General features: G+C 40.1%; 2 protein-coding genes across 4 annotated transcripts in view; both read left to right on the top strand.

Annotated features, from left to right (window-relative positions):
• The window catches only part of IREB2 (iron responsive element binding protein 2), a 49,579-nt gene extending 44,383 nt beyond the window's left edge, over positions 1-5,196 (top strand). Inside the window, exons 21-22 of the mRNA XM_082845713.1 lie at positions 643-828; positions 1,545-5,196. Coding sequence (XP_082701839.1) covers positions 643-828; positions 1,545-1,655 — 297 coding nt within the window. The 3' untranslated portion in view covers positions 1,656-5,196. The remainder of the gene's footprint in view (positions 1-642; positions 829-1,544) is intronic.
• Positions 5,197-7,602: 2,406 nt separating this feature from the next.
• Positions 7,603-21,990, top strand: part of HYKK (hydroxylysine kinase) — a 30,576-nt gene continuing 16,188 nt past the window's right edge. For all 3 annotated transcript variants that reach the window (XM_082836061.1, XM_082836059.1, XM_082836060.1), the window contains exons 1-3: positions 7,603-7,907; positions 12,253-12,603; positions 13,514-13,653. In XM_082836061.1, the coding sequence (XP_082692187.1) occupies positions 12,258-12,603; positions 13,514-13,653 (486 nt within the window). In that variant the 5' untranslated portion in view covers positions 7,603-7,907; positions 12,253-12,257. The remainder of the gene's footprint in view (positions 7,908-12,252; positions 12,604-13,513; positions 13,654-21,990) is intronic.

Genomic DNA, 21,990 nt, shown 5'->3' with positions numbered 1-21,990 from the left:
GTGTGGAAACTGAGCTGGGGATCTTACTGCTTTTTATAGACTTCTAACTACTATCCCAGTGTTCTGAGAACCTCATGCCTCTGAGTCTCAAGCCTTTTCTAGGTTCTTTGTTGCAGATTGACTCAAATCTTACTGGTATCACCTTAGTTTCAGTTTATCAGTTTGTAGTTTCAACATTGTCTGCTAAGTCTCTGTTTTCTAAATATTTATAGAATTTGCACATCCTATTCCCTTTGTTGCTATGGGTTTACACTTCTTTATTCTTTTATTTTAGTGGCAATTTAAAAGGGAGTTTTGATGAACACATATGTTAGATCTACCATAAACAGAAATCCTCCTGAGCCCTTTTTGAGTTTAAAGCAGCCGCCCCCAATTATAGAGAGCGCTTACTATATGGTAGGCACTGCCAGTACTTAACCCTGGAATGGCCGAGGGGCAGTTAGGAGTTAAGGAGCTACTTAGAGAAAAATAACCTATAAAAGATTTCTTTAAATACTTTGATATAACATTGACCTTTAGTATGGGGTGTTGGGTTTAAAGTTTTTACAGAAAAGCCAAAAGTAGAATTTTTTTCCTTTTAAAATACTCAGTAAAGCAACTTTCAGAGATGAATGGAGGAAATAAAATGCATGTTTGTTACAGGGTGTGAAAGCTGTTTTGGCTGAAAGTTATGAAAAAATTCACAAAGATCATTTGATTGGAATTGGCATAGCTCCACTTCAGTTCCTTCCAGGAGAAAATGCAGATTCTTTGGGCCTCTCTGGCAGAGAAACATTTTCTTTAACATTTCCTGAAGAACTGTCTCCTGGAGTTACATTAAATATAAAGGTATATCTAAAATTCTCAAATATATGATTGTGTACTATATATTTAAATAGATGGTTGTAAATTGAGTAAGAAACAATTACTGTAAATTGCATACTTATGTCAGTTAGTGAACAAGTTGTAGTTTGAGAAGGCTCTGTTTTCTCTGTACTTAAACTGATGTTAATATAGTTGATGTTCTCCGAGGAAAAGTAGAAAACACTGTATACTTAGTCCAGAAGGAAGACATGGACTTCCAATTACACACGTTAACTTCCTTTTCCTCGTTATCAGCTCTCTCTGTCCTGATCTAATTTTATCCCAGGCACGTACACCACTTTAGGAGAAGCCAAAATTGAGTGTTCAGGGTTAGAGTAACACAGACTTTACAACCAAGAAGAAAGGAAAAAGTAGCAATATTATATGCAATGAATATTTAATTTAACATAAAATGACCATGAGTAACAACTTCCCTAATTAGTAAGTCAAAATCTAAATCATTTGATTTAATGTTTTAGGTGATGCGATACTTGTTATTTAGAATTAGGGACTAAAATAACATGTTTTTCTACTTAGGTGTGAAGCCTATGGTTTGGTATCTTAGGTGTTTTCAAGCAGGAGAAATGTTTCTCAGACAGAATATGAGTATAGTCATTGAATATGAAGACAGATGGTCTTAACCACTAAGTAAAACTTTGTAGATTTTACCACTCATGTGAGATGTTTTTGTTTGTTTAAAGACAAGCACTGGAAAAGTATTCAGCGTGATTGCTTCCTTTGAAAATGATGTGGAAATAACATTGTTCAAACATGGAGGATTATTAAACTTTGTGGCACGAAAATTCTCATAGTATCTACTCACCATGGATACCTTTCATAACTGGTAACTGCAAACAAAGCCTTTTGTGCTGGACCCAGGAGTCCTTACCATGGAGCTGCAGGTAGTCCCAGTATGCTCACTTATCTCATCCATGGATGTAAATGATTATGAATCAACGTAGTGACTGAAATGAAATCTTCTTGATTTTAAATAATATACGAATGGTGCTATTAACATTGCTAAAATCAGCGTGTGAAGTGTGTTGTGGAAGAGGCCTGTAAGTATGGGGGGATATTTTATCAGACCATTTTGTAAATAAAGGCAGAATTTGAACTTGTGTTAAAGATTCTTATATGAGTAACCTTCCTGAAGTCTTTCGTTTAGTTTTGCACCTATAAAACTGTATACTACTGTTTGTTGGTTTAAGAGAAGCAGATTGAAATATAACAAGCCAGATAACTTTAAAATTGTGGAAGGTGAAATCTGATTTATAAGTGGATTTTCAGATATATTCGTTCCTTTTCAGAATTGAGTTGCACATAGTTGTCATTCTTAGTTTGTAATATAAGCCAGGGTTATCCTAAGTCTCAGTCTAACTGCAAGGGATAGAACCTGCCCCATACACAATCATTCTGTCCAATCCAGCCAAGGTTTCCTCCACATCAGAAGGTGGACTGTTACGGAATACAATTGATTGCGTAGCACCATGTATTGGCAGTGAAAATATGTATCACATATGCAGCCCTTAATTTTTCAGTAATTTGCTGCTGTGACCCTGGCGAGCCTCAGATGGCATTATATCAATTGGATTATTTTGCTCACTCTGTGTGATACTGTAACTTCCTATAACCTAATATTTTAGCTATTATTAACTAAAATTCCACACTCATTTATGGTTGCTAAAGAGAACTTTAATCATTAAACGCTAACATGATTTCCTCTAGATTTTAAAATTATCCACCCTAAATTATATGGTTGCTCAACCCTAAACAGTTTTTAAATGTTGGTTACTTCTTAATTATTTAAATCGATTTCCTGTCATTTTGAATCATTTTACCTGGGAAGCATGATACTATTAATTATGTATGCTTTTGCTAACCGTCAGGATAAAACACTTAAGTTATTGCTGTCTGAATACTGTATTTTCTCTATTTGCATGTCTATTTATCACATCAAATGTTATGTCAACAAGAAGTTTGTCAACTTTTAAGAAAAAGGTTGGATAATTAATTCCAAAAAGTCCTATACCTTTTTTTTAATTAAGAAATTAAACTTAGGCAGAAGGTTAATTGTAGTGATTTTTTTTCCCACATGGAGATCATCATATGACCTAGTTAAGTTACTGCAATTCAGAATTAGCTCACATTGCACAGAATAAAGAATTGTTTTAAGCTAAAATGCTGAAATTACCAAACCAGTGGGTAAAGACCACTGAGAACTTTGCACATAATCAAATCATACAATCTTTTGAAAATATTCTGCAAATATGTGTTTAGACAATTAGGTGGACTAGAGTTTGGCAAAATGATTTCCCTTTTATTTAAATTTTTTATAAATATTTTCTTTGATACTTTCAAATCACGTGTTCTTGATATTTTATAATGCTGTGTATTTGTCAGTGCATATGTTTTTAATTTACGTGAAAACATGAATTAGGGATGGAGAATTTACAAGTTGAACATTAAAATATCTGTTACAGGCTTTGAAGAAATGATAATCCAGATTGTTACGTGTGGGGAAAACATCTGTTTCATTTTTAAGCCATACTATAATATAATACGTAACCTACGGGCAGAGGCCTGGGCATCATCATAAACAGCACATCTAGGAGATGAAGAGATGATAAAGCTAGTCAGCTGTGAATTAAGCATTTAAATTTCCAGTCTACCTAGTCCAGTAATAATACAAGCAGATCTTGTATTTCAGGAACAAAATCAAGGTTCTCTTAATCTCTTGCTTATATACAATGAACCAAAAAGCTTGGTAAGCAATGGCTATCAATTTGTGAGGAGAGTCATGGATGTGTGTCCCAAAGCATACCTATATTTCTGCCTCCAGCCAAATTCTGTGTTTGCAAAAATGTGGCCCCTGTTGGTTTTTATTGTTTTACTTATCTCCTTTGTTGAATATATCTGGATAATTTGGTGTTCTAAAAAGAATACACAAATATTGTGGCAGGAAGTATAATAGGCCCCTTAGAGAAGCAAATTAGTGTTGTGAATTTAAAAGTACAATTTCAAAGGTCATTATCAACAGCAGCATTTTTGTTATATTTTAAGAAACATTATGCTACATACCATTGCCATATTTCATGCCTTTGGGTTGCTAATCGCTAAAAATGTCATCCAGTCACTGAATTGCCATTAGTATACCTAAAAAGTTTCCAAGATGACAGTTGTTACTTCCTGTTTTATCTCCAAGCTGACATTTGAATGAGAGGTATTAGACTCCCTTTAGCTAAATTGCTCAGTTTTTCACTGGGAATCAAACTTCAGTGGTACTAAAGGACAAAAAGTACAGCTAAGACCTAAATCAGAATTCTAGTTGTTTGCATATATGGTAACAGTGTTGTGTGCATTTGCCTTCTCAGTGTTGAGTGAGAGGATGAGGAGAAATTATTTGACATTTTTCTGTGGTTGAATTAAAAGACACCTTTCTTTTGCCTTTAGGTTTAGGAGAAAGTGCTAAGATACTGGATGTTGACCCTATCTTAGTTTGATTTGAAGTTATAAAAGAGAGGGGAAGGAGGTGGACTTAGTCTTCTTTAGTGACTTTTCCCCTAAAGTGTGATAGTGCTGATGTTTCTATCAGTTTTACACATAGTATGTAATTATGAAACCATATATCTCACTTAAGTAAATATAAATCATTGTCTATTATTTAAAGCCAACAAAACAGTATAACAGTTTTAAGTTCAATAATTTTAAGTATTGTATAGAAATATATTGGAGGCAAAGTTCAGTTGATGACAATTGTGTATATGTTACTGATGCTGTAAATTATTTTTAATAAAGAAAATTGTATTATCACATATTTGACTCTTGTTATAAAATATTTTGTGGTAATTGAAAAATAAAATATGATAACTTAAAAAGAAATAGGATACCATCCAGAAATTTCTCTTCAAACATGTTAGTTAAATGTTCAGACATTAGTTATTCCCAATATAACTGCCAAAATGAGAATGAAAACCAAGATAAAGTTTGCAGTAGGAATAGCCTCGAGGAAACAATAAGTAAAGTTGAACTTGATTCAAGGGTTGTTCCAACAGGTACTTAGATTCATGGAATAACATTTTTAGAGTTGAAAAGACTAATCTCTCACCCAAAGCAGGATCCCTTGTCTAAATAACATCTAACTGGGCGACCTTTTCTTGAACATTCAAGAGATGGGAGACTGTGCTAGGCAACCCATTCTGATGAATAAGTTGGACCCTCCAGAAGTTGCCCTGAACATAACCTCCATACTCTAGATCTTTTTTTATGGAGGTAATTTATGTTAAAGTGAACATTTAGGACTGAATTCGTCTCATGCTACAAAGTTGTGTATTACAGGAGGAAAGGGCCTTTTCTTGATGGATACAGGATGGAGGTGCTATGTTTTCATGAGCCTCTATGCTTTAGGACCAGCTGGTGGTGTCACTTCCTCCTTCCACTGGCTATTCATCAGCGCTCTCTTGAAGCAAGTCGTCTGGAGCCGGGAGCCAGGGCCATGAGCCTCTAAAGTAATGTTTTGTAAGTATGGTCAGCTGCCCACTGATCTAAAAATATCTGCCCTTTCTCCCACTCTTAATAGCAACCTAAATGAGAAATTGAAATTACTAAAATTTGGTATTCATAAACTAAAATTAGTACATTATTAGTTTTCTAAGGATTCCAATTCAGTATCCTAAGACTTATTTGCTTTACAATATCAACACAGACACATGGTGATAGTTTGAATATTTGAATATCCAGAGTTTTCAAGGAAGCCTAGTGCAACACCAGTGTTGTGTTTTCTTAGTTTATGGTTTTCACTTGATGCCACTTTTGCTTTTTAATTATAAGTTTAGCTTCAGCTTGTTTTAATTTGATATGAGTTGTTTGGCTGGTAAGTTTTCCAAAACATCAGATTATAAAGCTTGTGTTCAGTATACAAAAAGGGAACATTTATTGCAGAAGCAGATGTAATCCCCACAGAATTTGCTTGTGTAATGACAATTGTGTTGTCTCTGTGAATTTTGTGTTTACATGATGATGGCACTGAATTTTTAGCCTTTTAAACAACCTGCAATATATAGTTGTATCATAAAACTAGTGGGCTATTATGTTTTATAGGATGTTTTATAATATAAAATCATATCTGTAATCTCACTCTTCAGATTGTTCATTTTGTTTCACTCCAATTTTTGATCACTAAACTCTTTGAGAGCCAATACCTAAGTGTCCTAGTGGCCAGGTGGAGAAGGAAAAAACATAATACAACAGTGACATGACATTTCTTGTCTATCAGATTGGTGGAACTTTTTTCATTATCATGGTATCCAATATTGGCATTACTGAGGAAAAACATGATTTGGTAGCATGTATTAAGAGCCTTAGAAATGTTCATTCTCTTAGACCCAGTAATAGGACTGAGCAGTGTACCTTAAAGACAGTAACCAGATCAATAGAGGTGGAATAGTGAGAGGGTGGAGAGAATTCAGGACCTGCCTGAGGGAAGAGAATGCAGAGGGGCCTAATAAGGCCTTTGGGAGTCAGGTTCTGGTTACAGATAATCCAAATCAAAGTTTGTCTTTGACACCCTAAAGGAATGAGACATCAAGAATGCCGCCCTGGGGCTGTAAAAAAAAAGCCCTGCTACTTGGAAATTAGAAGTGAAGCAGATAAGAAGCATATCTAAAGGAAGAAAAGAGGTGATCTCTCAATAGGTGGTTGACAGCGGTTTGGGAAACCACCAAGTCAATCAATCAAGGTCACTCTAACCAGAGTGTGCTGTATCCTGGGGGTGGGGGGGGGGGCGGGGGCACAGGGGGAGAGGGAGATGTGCATGGACAAAAACAGACCAAGTTGCAGACATGAGTGATGTCTAGAACTCTCCTCCATTAGAGAGAGTGCTCTGTACTATCAGGTTCTGCTTGGTTGCAGACGTATATCAAACTGGCTATCACAGCCAGGTGACCTTGACAATTAAGGTCACCCAACCAGCCTGGCTGTTACGATTCCCAAGGCAGCCTCCTGATAATCATGTGGTTCTACACTTCCCTGCAGAGGGAGAATACACTGAACTACCTAAATAAGGATTCTGATCCAATTACCAGTTCTCAGTGTAAATGAATCACTTATCACACCAGACCTGAACTGTGGTCACCTCAGCCCCCGGGATGACCTGTTAGGACGGCCTTCACGCTTGCTTTACATCTTGAGAATAGAAAACTCGGCAGTGTGCAAGAGCTTGAACTAGAAGTTGGGTGACCAGGTCTGGTTGAGGCTCTGTGCCCTCTAGACTTCAGTTTCCCCATCAATACAAGGAACGTGTGGACATAACTGATAAATTAGACAATTTCACATTCTAACATTCCAGTATCCCGGGAGAACCAGGTCCTGTGCAGAACGCTGCCAGGTCAAACTCCCAGGTCCTCCGAGCTGAACTCTTGATGTTTTGGGGGACAGGATGGGTTTGAGGCCACCTCGGCCACGCTTGCGAAGCCTCTGGGATACGTGTTTCCAGCAGGAGGGAAGGGAGGGCGAGGAGAGAAAAACGAGGACGCGAATTCTACGCAGACAACTAGAATCCTGGGATAAGGCCAAGAAGCCTCCACAGCTACGTGGACTGGGAGGAACTGCAAGGTGCCACTCAAGAGCTGAAAGCCTGCTAAATGGCTACTCACCAAAGGGAGGGGCGGGGCGGAATCTGGAAGAGCCAATCATAAACAAGAAATCCAGTTTTGTAGTGAGGTTGCCGAGTTCTGACTGGGGTGACCACCGAGAGAAGGCGGGGTGGGATTGCAGAAAGACCATCCGAAGCCCGATCTCGGAATTTCTGTTCGCAGCCTCTTAGGCCGGGGACAGGGCTGGAATAGCCCAGGTCGGCCTGGACGGGCCTCGCCTTCCAAGAGTCTGCGCTGATTGGCGGCGGTGGGATCTCGAGGAGCCAATCAGAAGTCAGGACTCTCGGTCCCGGACGAGGGGCGGACTCAGGAGCTGCGAGTCAGGCGAGACCTCCGAGCTAGAGCGGAGGACTGCGGCTACAGTCCCGGGCTGCTGGAGAGCGGGAGTCACCTCAGGACCTCGGGTCGTTGCGGGTGAGCTGGGTGGGGAAAGCAGAGACGAACCCCAGAACCCTCTGGGAGGCTGGCCCAGAGAGCAGGGAGGCTTGCTGCAAGTCGGGCCAGGAGTCATGAGCCTCGGGCTTCTCCCATCCTTGATCCACGTCAGACTCGCTGCGTAGGTGATGCACAAGTCACCTTCCTCCCTGGATCGCACCTGTAACCCAGAAGGGCTGGGTTGAGATCCCAGAATTGGGGCGAAGGACCCGAGAAGCCATCTGGTCCAACTCTGCCAGACCTGTGCGGAGACCCTGACAGAGGGGAAGTACGGCGCCTGGCACTCACGGCCAGGTGTCTGGTGGGAACAATTTCTAGGGCTCGACAGGACCTCACTAAAGTAATAACGCTCTGAACTTGTGTGTCCTCCTTCTCCCTTATTTTCCTGACTTCTGCAGCCCGCTCGCCCACCACTCTTTCCCTCTCACCCAGAAGGAAGACACTCACAGCACCTGTTGTTGTCTTCTGAAAAACTACAGATTCTAGGGCTTCCCTGGTGGCGCAGTGGTTGAGAGTCCGCCTGCCGATGCAGGGGACGCGGGTTCGTGCCTCAATCCGGGAAGATCCTGCATGCTGTGGAGCGGCTGGGCCCGTGAGCCATGGCCGCTGAGCCTGCGCGTCCGGAGCCTGTGCTCCGCAACGAAAAACTACAGATTCTAGTTTCCCTGCCTTTCTGTTTCCTGATTCCCTTCGAGGGTAAACGGCCCCATGAGCCTATTGAGTAAAGGCAACCCTCCTTTCGTTAGTTCCTCTGATATTTAATAAGAGTCTGGGCTGGGGGTACAGAGATTTACTGGGTGTAATCCTTGCTCTCCAGCCTTGGAAGGGCATAGCAGAAAGAATTGCAGGTCAAGAAGGGCAATTTGGAAGACATGCTAAGGTAGAATTTACTAGACTTGGTAACACTTTGAGAATGAGGGAGGGGACTCAAGAATGACTCCTGTTTATTTTCTGGTATACTTTACACAAAGTGCAGAGTTTAAGGTCCAGCTCCCCTGGTTGTAGGACAAAGGTTTTGAGATTCTGGCATAAGCCCTGGAGTTGGAAAACATTTGCTTCCTGAGTGCTTTCTCAGAAGCCAAGTGAAACACTGTTGGCAGGAAATATAGATCAACTACCTACAGGATTTGAGTTCCCTTCTTTGCCCCCTCCACCCATGCAAAAGACATTTGGTTAAGACAGACATTTCTTAACATATATTTCTCTGTATTTACTTACTTACAGCAGCTGACTTGATCTGTGTCATTAGTTCCATAATTTGGAGTCTTTGTAGACAAAGAAAAAAAGGCAAATTTAAGCTCAAAAAGAAAGAACTTTAGAAAGAGAATGTTAGCACTAGAAGGGATTTTTAGGGATGATCTAGTCCAACTCCCTTTTAGAGGAGATGTGAATAGTCAAAAATTTCAGACGCTAGGTATAAAATATGTTTTATTTCTCCCAGCAGAGCACCTCTTTTCTTCATTAAAAAAAAAAAAAAATTGTGGTAAAATACATTTAACCAGCACAACTTTTTGTTAACACCAGGCTGTCTTTTGATGGCTAGAGCTGCCAACATTGCTTTACATTGCTTTAGAAAACAAGGGCGCTTCATGTAGAGGCTTAACAAACCCCATTCAAGAATGTTACAGAAACATTTTCTAGACTGGAAGGCAGATTGGCCTTCACTAACTGCCTCTAAGCGTCCTTCCAACTTTAAGTATTTATAATTCATACCAAATTCAGAGTTATCCTGACATCTTTAATGCTTTAGGATTTGAAAAATTACTCCAGGATTTCATCTTGAATTTAAAGCTTTTGTTCTTATTACATTCTGAATATGGGCCTTACACCTGTTTATAAATCTCCAGAAGGAATGTTAAAATCCCACGTGAAGTCTTAAGCCCATATACAATGTGACGGGATATATTGGTTCCCAGAAGTTTCAGGTGCAAAGATGGTTTCAAACCCCATTTAGGCTTTGTCACGTGTCTTTAGTAAACAAAATCTGAATGACTTAATTTGCTTCTGAAAGCAAATGCACTGGTCAGAAAGCAGACATGAGAAGCAATTGGCAAGAATGCAATAACTATAACAGGTGGTGGAAACCTACAGCGGCACAAGGGGCTATGCAAGTTTAGAGGCAGGAGGAATCACTTAGGTTAGGAGGATCAGGCAAGGAGGGATGGGGAGGGGACTGGCATTTGGGGTTTATACTCTTATCACTTGAGTCATCAGGCTATATAGTCTTGGGGCTGAGTCAGGGAGGGGGTCATATAGGAGAGCCCTAGTGTACCTCCCTGAATTTTATCCCTTTCCCTTCACTGGAATAAGTTGGACTTTGTCTGTCATAGATCTGAAGTGATTAGACATTAACAGGCATATGCTCTGATTTGGGGAGCTCTGAGAAAGTCCTAAGATCCCACCCCACCATCTGTCCTAGCCAGTCTCTCACAAAGCCTTTTTCTTAAGGTAAAATTTATATTCAGTGAGATTCACAGATCTTACTCTGACCTAAGTTTTAAGCTAAATTTTGACAAATGTTTACACCCATGTAACCAAAGCCTAGTCAAGATACAGAACATTTTCCTCCCAGAAAGTTGTTCCCTCATGCCACCTTCTTGCCAGAAGCAACAGCTGTTCTGATTTCTATCAACAAGAGCTGTTTATGAGATTCTTTTTATATAACATTACATCCCTTGAACAGCAATCTAACTTGCACCCTAAAATGCAACCCATCCCCAAGATGTTATTAATTATTTACAATTTACTATGAAGGAAGGGTTGGAATAAAACTATTTTGGGAAAAGGGGGAAGCGAGATTGCAAAGATCTTAAATATTTGGGTCCTAAAGGATATTCAGAAGCCTTACATTGCCTCCTGTGTCTCTCTCTCTCTCTCTCTCTCTCTCTCTCTCGATATATATGTATGTATATATATATATATATATATATATATATATATATACACTCAGGAAATATGCCAAGTATGTGCAGCAGAGGGTGGCATTATCAAGGGGAAGAAAACAGTCTCCCGCATCCTATATATCCAACTCATATTTACTAACTCAATTCAAATCCATCTTCTCAAGAATATCCCTAGGCTGTAGTAATTTGTCTCCCCTGAATTTCTACCACAGTTTTTGTAGATATTAATTTCATAGGGCATAAACTCAGAAGCACCTTTACTTTTTATAAGCGACCTTAATTTTTTTTAATTAATTAATTAATTAATTTATGGCTGTGTTGGGTCTTCGTTTCTGTGCGAGGGCTTTCTCTAGTTATGGCAAGCAGGGGCCACTCTTCATCGCGGTGCACGGGCCTCTCACTATCGCGGCCTCTCTTGTTGTGGAGCACAGGCTCCAGACGCGCAGGCTCAGTAGTTGTGGCTCACGGGCCTAGTTGCTCCGCGGCATGTGGGATCTTCCCAGACCAGGGCTCGAACCCGTGTCCCCCGCATTGGCAGGCAGACTCTCAACCACTGCGCCACCAGGGAAGCCTCCTTAATTTTTATTTTAAGCCCCTATTCTGCTTAACAGTAGAAATTTTATTCTTTACAATTTAAGGTAAACTTAGTCACTTCAGTGATAATTCAGTCATTTCAGGTTTATACTCAATTCAGTGTTTTCTTTGGCATTCTATCAGTTTATCACTTACTGCCTTATAACTTGTTTTGAACAGCTTTTATGTTTTTTATTATTTGGGATATCTGTGACCATGAGTTAACTTTTTAGAGCCCTCCAAGTGCATTTCCTGTCTCCCACAGTGCTTCACGTGATGCTTTGCACATCAGCCCACCCTTCAAAGTATGTGCAATAAGCTAGATGATGACCTTTATAATTTAACACAGAAAAGTAAGATCACTGTATTTGAATTTATATTTTAAACCAAAACTGATGGTAATATAGTCCAAAGTACATAATTATGGATTATGAGTCTAGAGGGCTGAGTTCTCACTGTAACTTTATATATAACTTTGGGCAAGACACTAACCTCTCAGGACATAACTTCCCCCTTTAAATAAAGTTCATGGTACTGGGAGGGGTGGAGGAATTGGTGATACCAAGGTGCTTTCCTGGTCTTCATTCTGTCCCTGGGAACATACCTTTTGCTTGAGAGGTGAGTTTAGAAATCATTTATGGTACAAGGATTTTTATTCACTGCTTTTTTATCTCATACACTCATTTATTTTTTTTAACTTTATGAGTGAAAATTCATAATCAAGAGAAATACAGAATCAGTACTGGGAAACATTATTGGTCTGTCTTAAGAAAAATATTTTAAATAAGTATATTCATTATATGTCCCCTTTCTAGTTTATTTGTTTGGGTTTTTTTTTTTTTCCTTAGAAATAATGTCAAGTGGAGGTGGTCAGCAATCACAGGCTCTTACCAAACCCACTTTCAGTGAGGTACAAGCCTCTGCATTAGTGGAATCGGTATTTGGATTAAAAGTTTCCAAGATCAAGCCACTTCCTAGCTATGATGACCAAAACTTTCATGTATGCATTTTAAGAACCAAAGACACTACAGATGGCCCAAATGAGTATGTCCTCAAAATAAGCAACAGCGAGTCAAGCAAAACTCCAGACCTGATTGAAGTGCAGAGTCATATCATCATATTTCTGAGAGCAGCTGGATTTCCAACGGCCTCCATGTGTCGTACTAAAGGAGACAACTTAACCTCTCTCATATCAGTAGGTACGAGACTACCACTGGTCGTCACCTGTCCATGTGCATTACTGCATTTTGGCTACAAGTAGAAATATGAAGAACAGGTACGTCATTCCAAGTGTAGACAGGGTTACTTTTTCAGCAGTTGGGAGAAGCCACAGCATCACCCAAGTAGAGACTGGGGCTGTGATTCAGAAGTGGTTAGAGCCTGGGTCTGGTGTAACTCTTCTGCCTGGGAAGGATCTGATGGATGAACAACTAAAGGGACATGTGGAAACTAAGGGAACTTTTATTTTTAATTAGGAAAATAATTAAATATTTTTATTCATCAGATCAGCTGTATATTTCAGTGCTGTGATCTTGTAGAAAGAACACAGAATCAGGAATTTTAGATCCCAGCTCTGTAATTACTGTACATGTGACCTTGGGTACACAACTTAAATTCTTAAGGAAACCTCATCTGTGAAACTTGGTTCCTCTCAATTCTAAATGCTAAGATGTATCTTTCTTTTTTTCTTAAGATGTATCTAATAGAGCTCTCCAAGCAGCAGTTTGTCCCTAAAGAAGCCTGTGATTCTGAAACACTCATTTCTTTATCATACCTTCCTCGATTTTAAATTTATAAAAAATGTTTTTTAGGCCTTCACTTACCAGAGCAGGTGATTTATGTTTAGAGCTAAGGCCAGCAGACTTGGGGCCACAGTTATGTTAGTATGTAAATGGCTGGTCCCAATGTCCTAATGTCTGTCTGTTGTACCTGCTTGCTTGATCCATTCGGCCCTGCTCCACAGAATCCTGCTGACTTGTCCTAGGTTAGCGTGTTTTTTCTCTTGTTCTGTATTATTCTTTGCAATAGTAATTGGAAAGGCAGAATAGCTTCTCCTCTTTTTTTTTTTTTCAAGAATAATTGACAGGATATATACTTCCATCCATCTAGATAGCGGCTCTGAAATCAAAAGCTACTTGGTGAGGCTGCTGACGTATCTGCCAGGAAGGCCTATAGCTGAGATTCCCATCAGCCCCCAGCTATTATATGAAATTGGAAGAGTAGCTGCCAAGTTGGATAAAACACTGGAGGTAAGATCTGGAGTTTTATTTTGCTTATAAGAATTTTTTATGTGTTGGTTTTGATTTATTTTATTTTAAATACACCTAGGGTCAGACTCTCTTTTTATATGGCGCCTCTTAACATGTGTTACGAAGGAAATAGGGTAGTAGATGCATACATTTTATGACAGTAAAAGATTTCTTTCTGCCCAGGTCTGTACTTTACTAGTCTACTAGCAAGATTACCTACATCTTTAGAAATCCATGGTATTCTTTATGCTGCTCACTGAAAACAGTCTGCATTCACAAATTAAAACCTGAAGTTTTCATCCAGATAAGACATAGCCAGACCTCTATATGAAGCAATAGCTGTGTTACAAATGGATTGAAATGACTTGTGTTAAGGATGTTGTGGTCCTATAGAAATGGTACCTTGTTTGACAAATATTTTTCCAGACCTACCGAAACATCTTCATTTAATCAACAAATGTTCACTAAGTACCTCTTCTATGGCAGGCACTGCGGGAAAGGTAAAGATTCCCCTGTCCTAGAGGAGTGTGTTCCAGGGGGACAGATAGACACTTTCTTGAAAAAGTAAACAACAGTTTGTATGAGTAAAACATTTCCAATTACTCACTAAATCCTAGCCAGTCTACCTCTCAAATGTCTCTACAATCCATCTTCTTCTTTCCATTCCTGCCTCGACTATCCCGCCCTGCATTCAGGTGTTTTTCTCCTTCAATGTATTCTTTATACCAGTTCAGAGTTACTTTTTAAAATTACAGATCTGACTATGTCAGTTCTATAGTTAAAACCTTTCGGTGGCCTCTCACTGACTTCAAAGTAAAGGCCGAGGTCCTCAGCGTTTCTTTCAGACAAGGCACTGTGTGGCCTCATCCCTGCCTCTCCCCTGCTTAGTCTCATTGTCCATGTCTCCGCTTTCATGCTTCTCTTACCACCAGAATAGAACTTCCTGTCATTCCCTGAATGTGCCTTTCTGTTTCATGCATCTGCGCCTTTGCATATGCCGTCTTCTCAACCAGTAATACATTTTCCCCTGCTCTGAAAAATTCCTACTTATCCTTCAACACACAGCTCAGGCACCACCTCCTCTGTGAAATCTTCCCTGGACCCTTCTTTCTCTTCCCAGGCTGTACGAAGAGGATCACTTCCTTCTCTTTGCTTCATCGGAACTTGTACATCTTGTCAACCCATATGATTCTGTGGGTTGACTGGCCTCTCTGCTCTTCTTGGTGTTAATTGGGGTCACTCATGCAGCTATATTCAGCTGGGAGTTCAGCTGCGGTGCTTCAGATCCTCTCCATGTGTCCTCTTCTCTTCACCTGGTGTCTCATCCTCCAGGATGGCCTTGAGCATCCTTACAACACAGCTGCTGTCTTCCAAGAGAGAGTGCCAAGAGGACAAGCCCCAGTGTACAAATGCTTATCAAGCCTCTGCTTGAATCATGCTAGCTCATATTCCATTGGCCAAAGCATGTGACGTGTCTAATCCCAAAGTCAACCGGGAGAAGCTGCATAAGGGCATGCACACCAGGAGGCATGGTTCATAGGGAGCCATCAGGGTAACAGTCTATCATGTATGGTATTGTAATTTTGTTGCTTGTGCTTCCTGTTACATATGCTACATAAGAAGAAATGACCTTCTTAAGAAATTGGTCTACATCTTAATTACTCGTCTTTTATCCTTCATGTCTAGCAGTGTCAAACATATAGTATGTATTCAAGGAGGGCTTCATAAAAAAAAATGTTAACTAACAAAAAAAAACTTTTGAGCTAGTTCTTAAAAGTTTCAAATCCATCAGTCAGTCAGAGAAAAGGAGGAAGGGTGCTCAGTGAAAGGAAAGAGCATGAAAAAATCATGGCAGTACAATGACTATGTTCTAGAACCTCTGAATAATTCACTGTGGCTGGAGTATAGGGGTTAAACCTGAGGGAGACAGGGGATAAAGTTGGAAACATAGGATGGAGTCAGATTATAAAATATGTTACCATATATGACACTAAGGAGTTTGGACTTTGTCTTATTTGCTTGCTCAGTAGGGAGACTTGCAGGAAAAAAAATTCTAATTTATAGCCCTCTGAGGGCCAATATGATAGGTAGATTGGCAGAAAGCCAGAATGGAGGCAGGGAATGCATCTAGGAAGCTAATGCAGTAATCAGGAAAAAGCAGATTGAGGGTTGAACCAAGAAAAGGTTCAAGATATATTTAAGAGACAGAGCCAACCAGGGCTTCCCTGGTGGCGCAGTGTTTGAGAGTCCGCCTGCCGATGCAGAGGACGCGGGTTCGTGCCCTGGTCTGGGAGGATCCCACATGCCTCAGAGCGGCTGGGCCTGTGAGCCATGGCCGCTGAGCCTGCGCCCCGCAACGGAAGAGGCCACGACAGTGAGAGAGGCCCGCGTACCACAAAAAAAAAAAAGAGAGAGAGAAAGAGCCAACCAAATTTGGTGACTGATTTAATGTTAAGGGTGTGAGAGAGGAAAGGACTGAGCAGGACATGGACTGTAACCTGGGTTTGCTGGGACACAGCTCCATTCTAAAGTAGGCAGGGTTCTCTCTGGTAGCAATCAAGTGGTTGCCTCCACAGCCTAGAACAAAGGACCAGAGGGAGGGGAAAATGTCAGAGATGGGGTCTAGAAAGTGTTGAGATCTGTGGAAGCTAAGGCTTCCTGCCGTACAGGAAAGCAGATCAGCCTCTACGCATTTCACGTGTGCTCCATTAGTACCCGGTGGGATCAGCCTGCCTGCTCCCACTCCCTGATTCTGTCCACAGTCATTTTATCTATCTGGTTGGTGCTTTAGAGAAAAGAGTAAGGTAGAAACTTAAGGAGAGTTAAGTGAGAGATGAGACAGGGCTGAGAACACTTTAACAATAAGCTTTAGGAGATTTTTTTAATTCTCTCTACCTTCAGAGACTTGATATTTATAGTCTTCTGGGAACAAGGGAAAAATTCTTTGGTACTTTATAGTAGAAGTGTATTTCTTGTAGGCAGCATATACATGAGTCCTGCTTTTTTATCCAATATGATAATCTGTGACCTCCAGTTGGGATGTTTAGACCATTTACATTTAATATGATTTTTTATATGGTTAGGTTTAAGCCTATCATCTTGATATTTGTTTTCTATTTGTCACATCTATTCTTTATTCTCGAATTTGCTTTTTTTCTGCCTTCTTTTGGTTCGTGTATTTTTTAATTTCATTTAATCTCCTTTGTTGGCTTATAGCTATAACTCTGTTTATTTTAGTCATTACTTTAGGGTTTATAGAATACATCTTTAACATCACAGTCTATCTTCAAGTTATATCATTTCATGTATGGTATATGCACCTGACATAGTATACTTCTGTTTCTTCCTTCCTGTCCTTATTCTATTGTTGTCATACCTTTTACTTATACATTGTTATTATTTTTGTTTAAACTTTCAATTATCTTCTAAAGAGATTTAATTAGGAAAAAATGATATATTTGACTATATGGTTACCTTTTCCAGTGCTCTTCATACTTTTTGTAGATCCATATTATTTCCTTCTACCTAAAGGACTTCCTTTAATATTTCTTGCAGTGTGGGGCTGCTGGTAATGAATTTTTTCAGCTTTCTTATTTCTTTGTTTCACCTTCATTTTTTTTTTTTTTTTTTTTTTTTTTTTTGCGGTACTTTGGCCTCTCACTGTTGTGGCCTCTCCAGTTGCTGAGCAAAGGCTCCAGACACGCAGGCTCAGCGGCCATGGCTCACGGGCCCAGCCGCTCCGTGGCATGTGGGATCTTCCTGGACTGGGGCACGAACCCGTGTCCCCTGCATTGGCAGGCGGACTCTCAACCACTGCACCACCAGGGAAGCCCTCACCTTCATTTTTGAAAGATATTTTCATTGGACATAAACGTCTAGGTTGACTGTCTTTTCCAACATGCTCTAAACACATTGCACTACTTTCTTCTCTTGCATTGTTTCTGACAAGAAATCTGCTGTCAGATGGTTCCTCTAAACGTAATATGTCCTGTGTGTGTGTGTGTGTGTGTGTGTGTGTGTGTGTGTGTGTCCTTAAGATTTTCTCTATCTCTACTTTTGAGCACTTGGATCATGATGTGTCTTGGTATAGTTTTGGTCATGTTTCTTGTGCTTGGTGTTCATTGAGCTTCCTTGAGTGGATGCAGTTGAAGCAGTTTGGTGCTTTTGTGTCTTGCTTTCAATACTTGCTGGGTGGGACCAGGGCTGGGTTTAGTCTAGGGACAATTATTTCCCGCTATTAATGCAAGACCCTTCTGAGTTCTCTACCCAATGTCCCATGAACTATGAGTATGATTGGTGGGAACAGGTGCTATTCCTGACCCTGTGTATCCAAGTACTATTCCCTCTAATCCTTTCAGGTTGTTCTTTCCCCAGCGTTGAGTAGCTTCCTCATACTCATACACTGATCTGCCAGATTCTCAAAGGGAACATTCTCCAGGTCTCTAGAGTGCTCTCTCTCTCTGTAGCAACCTATTTTCTGGTCATCTATCCTGAAAACTCTAGCAGCTTTGGTCTTCCTAGAGGCTCTGCCTCCTCAACTCAGAGAGTTCCCTGGGCTCTGCCTGGGTCTCCCCTCCCTGCACTTCCACCTCTATCAAGGCCAAAATCCGAAACAAACTCACCTCATTTGTTCTCCATCTCTCAGGGATCCCTGTCCTTCATTGCCTGATGTCTAGTAACTTTAAAACTATTGTTTTATATATTTTGTCCAGTGTTGTAAGTATTTCAACCAGGAGGATAAACCCTGTTACTCCCTCTTGGCCAGAAACTGAAATATATATTACACTCGAAATATTTAGTATTTATTTACCTTTTTATCCCCAAATAGAAATAACTCTTTTTTGATTAAAAGCCCTTTCAGTGACTCATTAAAGAAAGTCAGATTAACATACAAAAAAAATTAAAGTTAATAGTAATCCCATCACCCCAAAATGAGTCACTAAACTATACATTCTGTGAGTCCGAGACCACACTATCCCATAGTTAGTGCTCAGTAAATGTTTGCCAATTGAAAGACTTTTCTCTATGTTGACAATAATTACCATTTCACCTTGCACTCTATTTGTTTATTCAGTAGATATTTACTGAGGGTTTGGTTAGTAAATGTTTAAACATTTCTGTCATAATAGTTTTCAGTTAATTTGGGGCAAATCCATTTGTGGACATCCATTAAAAACATCAATTTCTGAACATTAATATAATTTGGATTGAAGTAGGCTCTCCTAATTAAGTGTACAGTTAGGAAATTTTCTTCATATATTACTTTTATTTAGAAAGACCTTTGAATGGATTGGAAGGCTCAGGAAAGTCTCTCTACCATCCTCAGAATCAAATCTACAAAATGAGCTGTTGAGATGAGTGTCTGTTACAGAGGACTTCTTTATTACTGATCTTTCCTTCTACACTACCTGTGGCCTTTATTAATATGCCCGTTGCCATTGAGGTTTCAACTTTTGCTGCTAAATTCTGAAATGGAAAATACAGTTCTCAGGGGGAGATAGCACCACATTATTGCTGACAGTGAGTTCTGCTGTGTAGTTAACCACCTGCCACTCTGCTGTGCAACTTAAGTTGTCTCGCAGGGGACAGGGGAGTCCTAGAGGAAACCAAGGGAAGCATTTCCCACTAGGTATTATAATGCATTTTATCATGCTTTATTCCCATTGTTCATCCCCTCACCTAACCTCCCCCCCATGGCTTTGTAGGTGGTAAGTTTTTAATTTCTGTATAAGCACTAGGAACCACGGAGTCTGCACAAGATACCACACAGGTGCAGAATTTTAATCCCAGGGGTGTGGCAGAGGCTGTGACTGCTCTGTTGGGGACGTGGCTGGGCCATTGAAGCTTCCAGTGGCTGGGCAGGCCTGGGGGGCCCAGAGTACAAGGAGCCCAGAGTACAATGCAGTTCTGGTTGTTGCCATAACTGAGCATTCACAAGTGAAGGGACCAACTGATCTGTACTGGAATTTGGTTGCTGCTTGGTTCACAAATGGGCTGGAGGTCAATCTTAGGAGATTCATTTAAGTATAAGAAAGAAGAAAATATAGGGTGGGCTTATGAGTATGAGTGTGGTCAGAGCTTCGTAGCAGAGGAAACAAGGTGCTTGAGAAATGGGAATTGGTGTGAGAGGTAGAGGGAGGAAGTTGAAAAGGGGTAGGTTTAGATAGGCTAATAAAGGGTAGTGATTAAACTATCAGACACTCAGGTTGGTGTGCTAAGGAGCCAAAGGATGGAAAGGCCAGAGAAGTCAGGCACATAAGCTGCACGGTTCACATTCAACAAACATTTATTGAGAACCTATTATGTATGAAATCTTTATTTCATGTCTTAGTTTATCAACAGATGACTATGAGGTTGGTATTTTTTAAATTTTATTTTATTGAGGTATAGTTGATTTACAATGTGTTAATTTCTGCTGTATAACAAAGTGATTCAGTTATACTTGTGTGTATATATTCTTTTTCATATTCTTTTCCATTATGTTTTATTACAGGATATTGAATATAGTTCCCCGTGCTATACAGTGGGAACTTGCTGTTTATCCGTCCTATATATAATAGTTTGCATCTGCTAATCCCAAACTCTCAGTCCTTCCCTCCCCCACCTCCCCTTCACCTTGGCAACCACAAGTCTTCCCTCTCCATCTGTGAGTCTGTTAATGTTTTGTAGATAAGTTCACTTCTGTCATATTTTAGATTCCACATGTAAGTAATATCGTATGCTATTTGTCTTTCTCTTTCTGACTTACTTCACTTAGTATGATAATATCTAGGTCCATTCATGTTGCTGCAAATGGCATTATTTCATTCTTTTTATGGCTGAGTAATATTCCATTGTATACATGTATCACATCTTCTTTATCCATTCATCTGTTGATGGACATTTAGGTTGCTTCCTAGGTTGGCTTTAGGTTGCATTTATGTTGGCTATTGTAAATAGTGCTGCTATGAACACAGGGGTGCATGTATCTTTTCGAATTATAGTTTTGTCTGGGTATATGACCCGGAGTGGGATTGCTGGATCATATGGCAACTCTTTAGTTTTTTGAGGAACCTCCATGCTGTTTTCCATAGTGGCTACACCAATTTACATTCCCTGTGAGGTTGGTATTGATACCTGATCTTACTGTTAAGGAAACTAAGATCTGAGATATTAAGTGATAAAACCAGTTGAAACCCAGATCTGTCTGATTCCAAGTCCAGATCCCAAGTATTCTTCCCACTACTCCATACCAGAGTGGGATGCACGGGGTAACAGTGCTACCATTTTAGAAACTGACTCGGAGCCTTCCCTGAATGGACGGTTGCTCTACTGCAAACCTAACAAGAGTGTTATATTTTGCCTTCTTTAAAAATAAAAGTAATATATACACATGGTAAAAGTATCAGTACTGAAGCAGTACTGAAAGGTGTAAAATGAACCTTTTTTCTCTCTACCATCATTTTCATTATTAGTTCCTTTCCAGTCCTACTCCCCAGAAGTCACAACTCCTAACAGTGTTTTTCAGTGCTTACTGTGTAGAGTATTTTTGTGATCCACAGTGACATTTAACACAGCAGATGGTCAGGAGATTCAAAACCATGTCATGTGAGGAAAAACTGAAGGAACTAGAAAGGTTTACTCTACAGAAGAGACTGTGAGGCAGAAGTGCTGTCTTCAGATATCAAGAGGACAGTCATGTGGGGGAGAACTAATCCTGTTCCCGTGGCCCCAGAGGTCACAGTTGGAACCCATTGCATAGACACTATGGGAGAGGCAGCTTTTAGCTCTGCAAAAGAGAGAACACAGAGCTATCTCAATGAGGGTAAAAAGTACCTCCTGCAGGAAGTATTCAAACAGAGGCTACGTGACCACTTAGTAAGGACATGATAATAGTAACAGGAGCATCAGGGGGAGGTTTTCAAACTCCAGGTCATGAGAGTGGGTGTTAAAAATCAATTTAGAGGAACATTTTTAAAGAAATAGAATAAAGTGAAAAATCTCAGAATACAGCACATGTAAGGTTGTAAGTATTGTTACAGAAACTTTTTTTCCCTAGTGTGTGTTACCCATATACCAGGTTGCAATGTAAAACGTATTTCTTACTGCAAGTCATGGTCAGAAAAATTTGAAAGCTACTCCACTGGGTGGACACCAAGACCCCTTCAGGCACTCACTGTGTGAAAGGGGTCTGGACTGAAGTCTGCAGACCCGGGTCCTCCCTCAGCCCCATAGTGGCAACTCATCATCCTTCTCTGAACTTTTCTTCATTTGTGCAATGATGGTCAAAGCCATTTAGAACTTTAGATAGAGTGGTCAACATCTAAAGGCCTTTCCAATTCTAGAATTGTCTACGCT

Source organism: Leucopleurus acutus, assembly GCF_964270905.1.
Source record: "Leucopleurus acutus genome assembly, chromosome: 1".
In the NCBI taxonomy this organism is placed as follows: Eukaryota; Metazoa; Chordata; class Mammalia; order Artiodactyla; family Delphinidae; genus Leucopleurus; species Leucopleurus acutus.
Note: the sequence above shows the minus strand (reverse complement) of the source record. Positions and strands in the feature narration are given on the sequence as shown.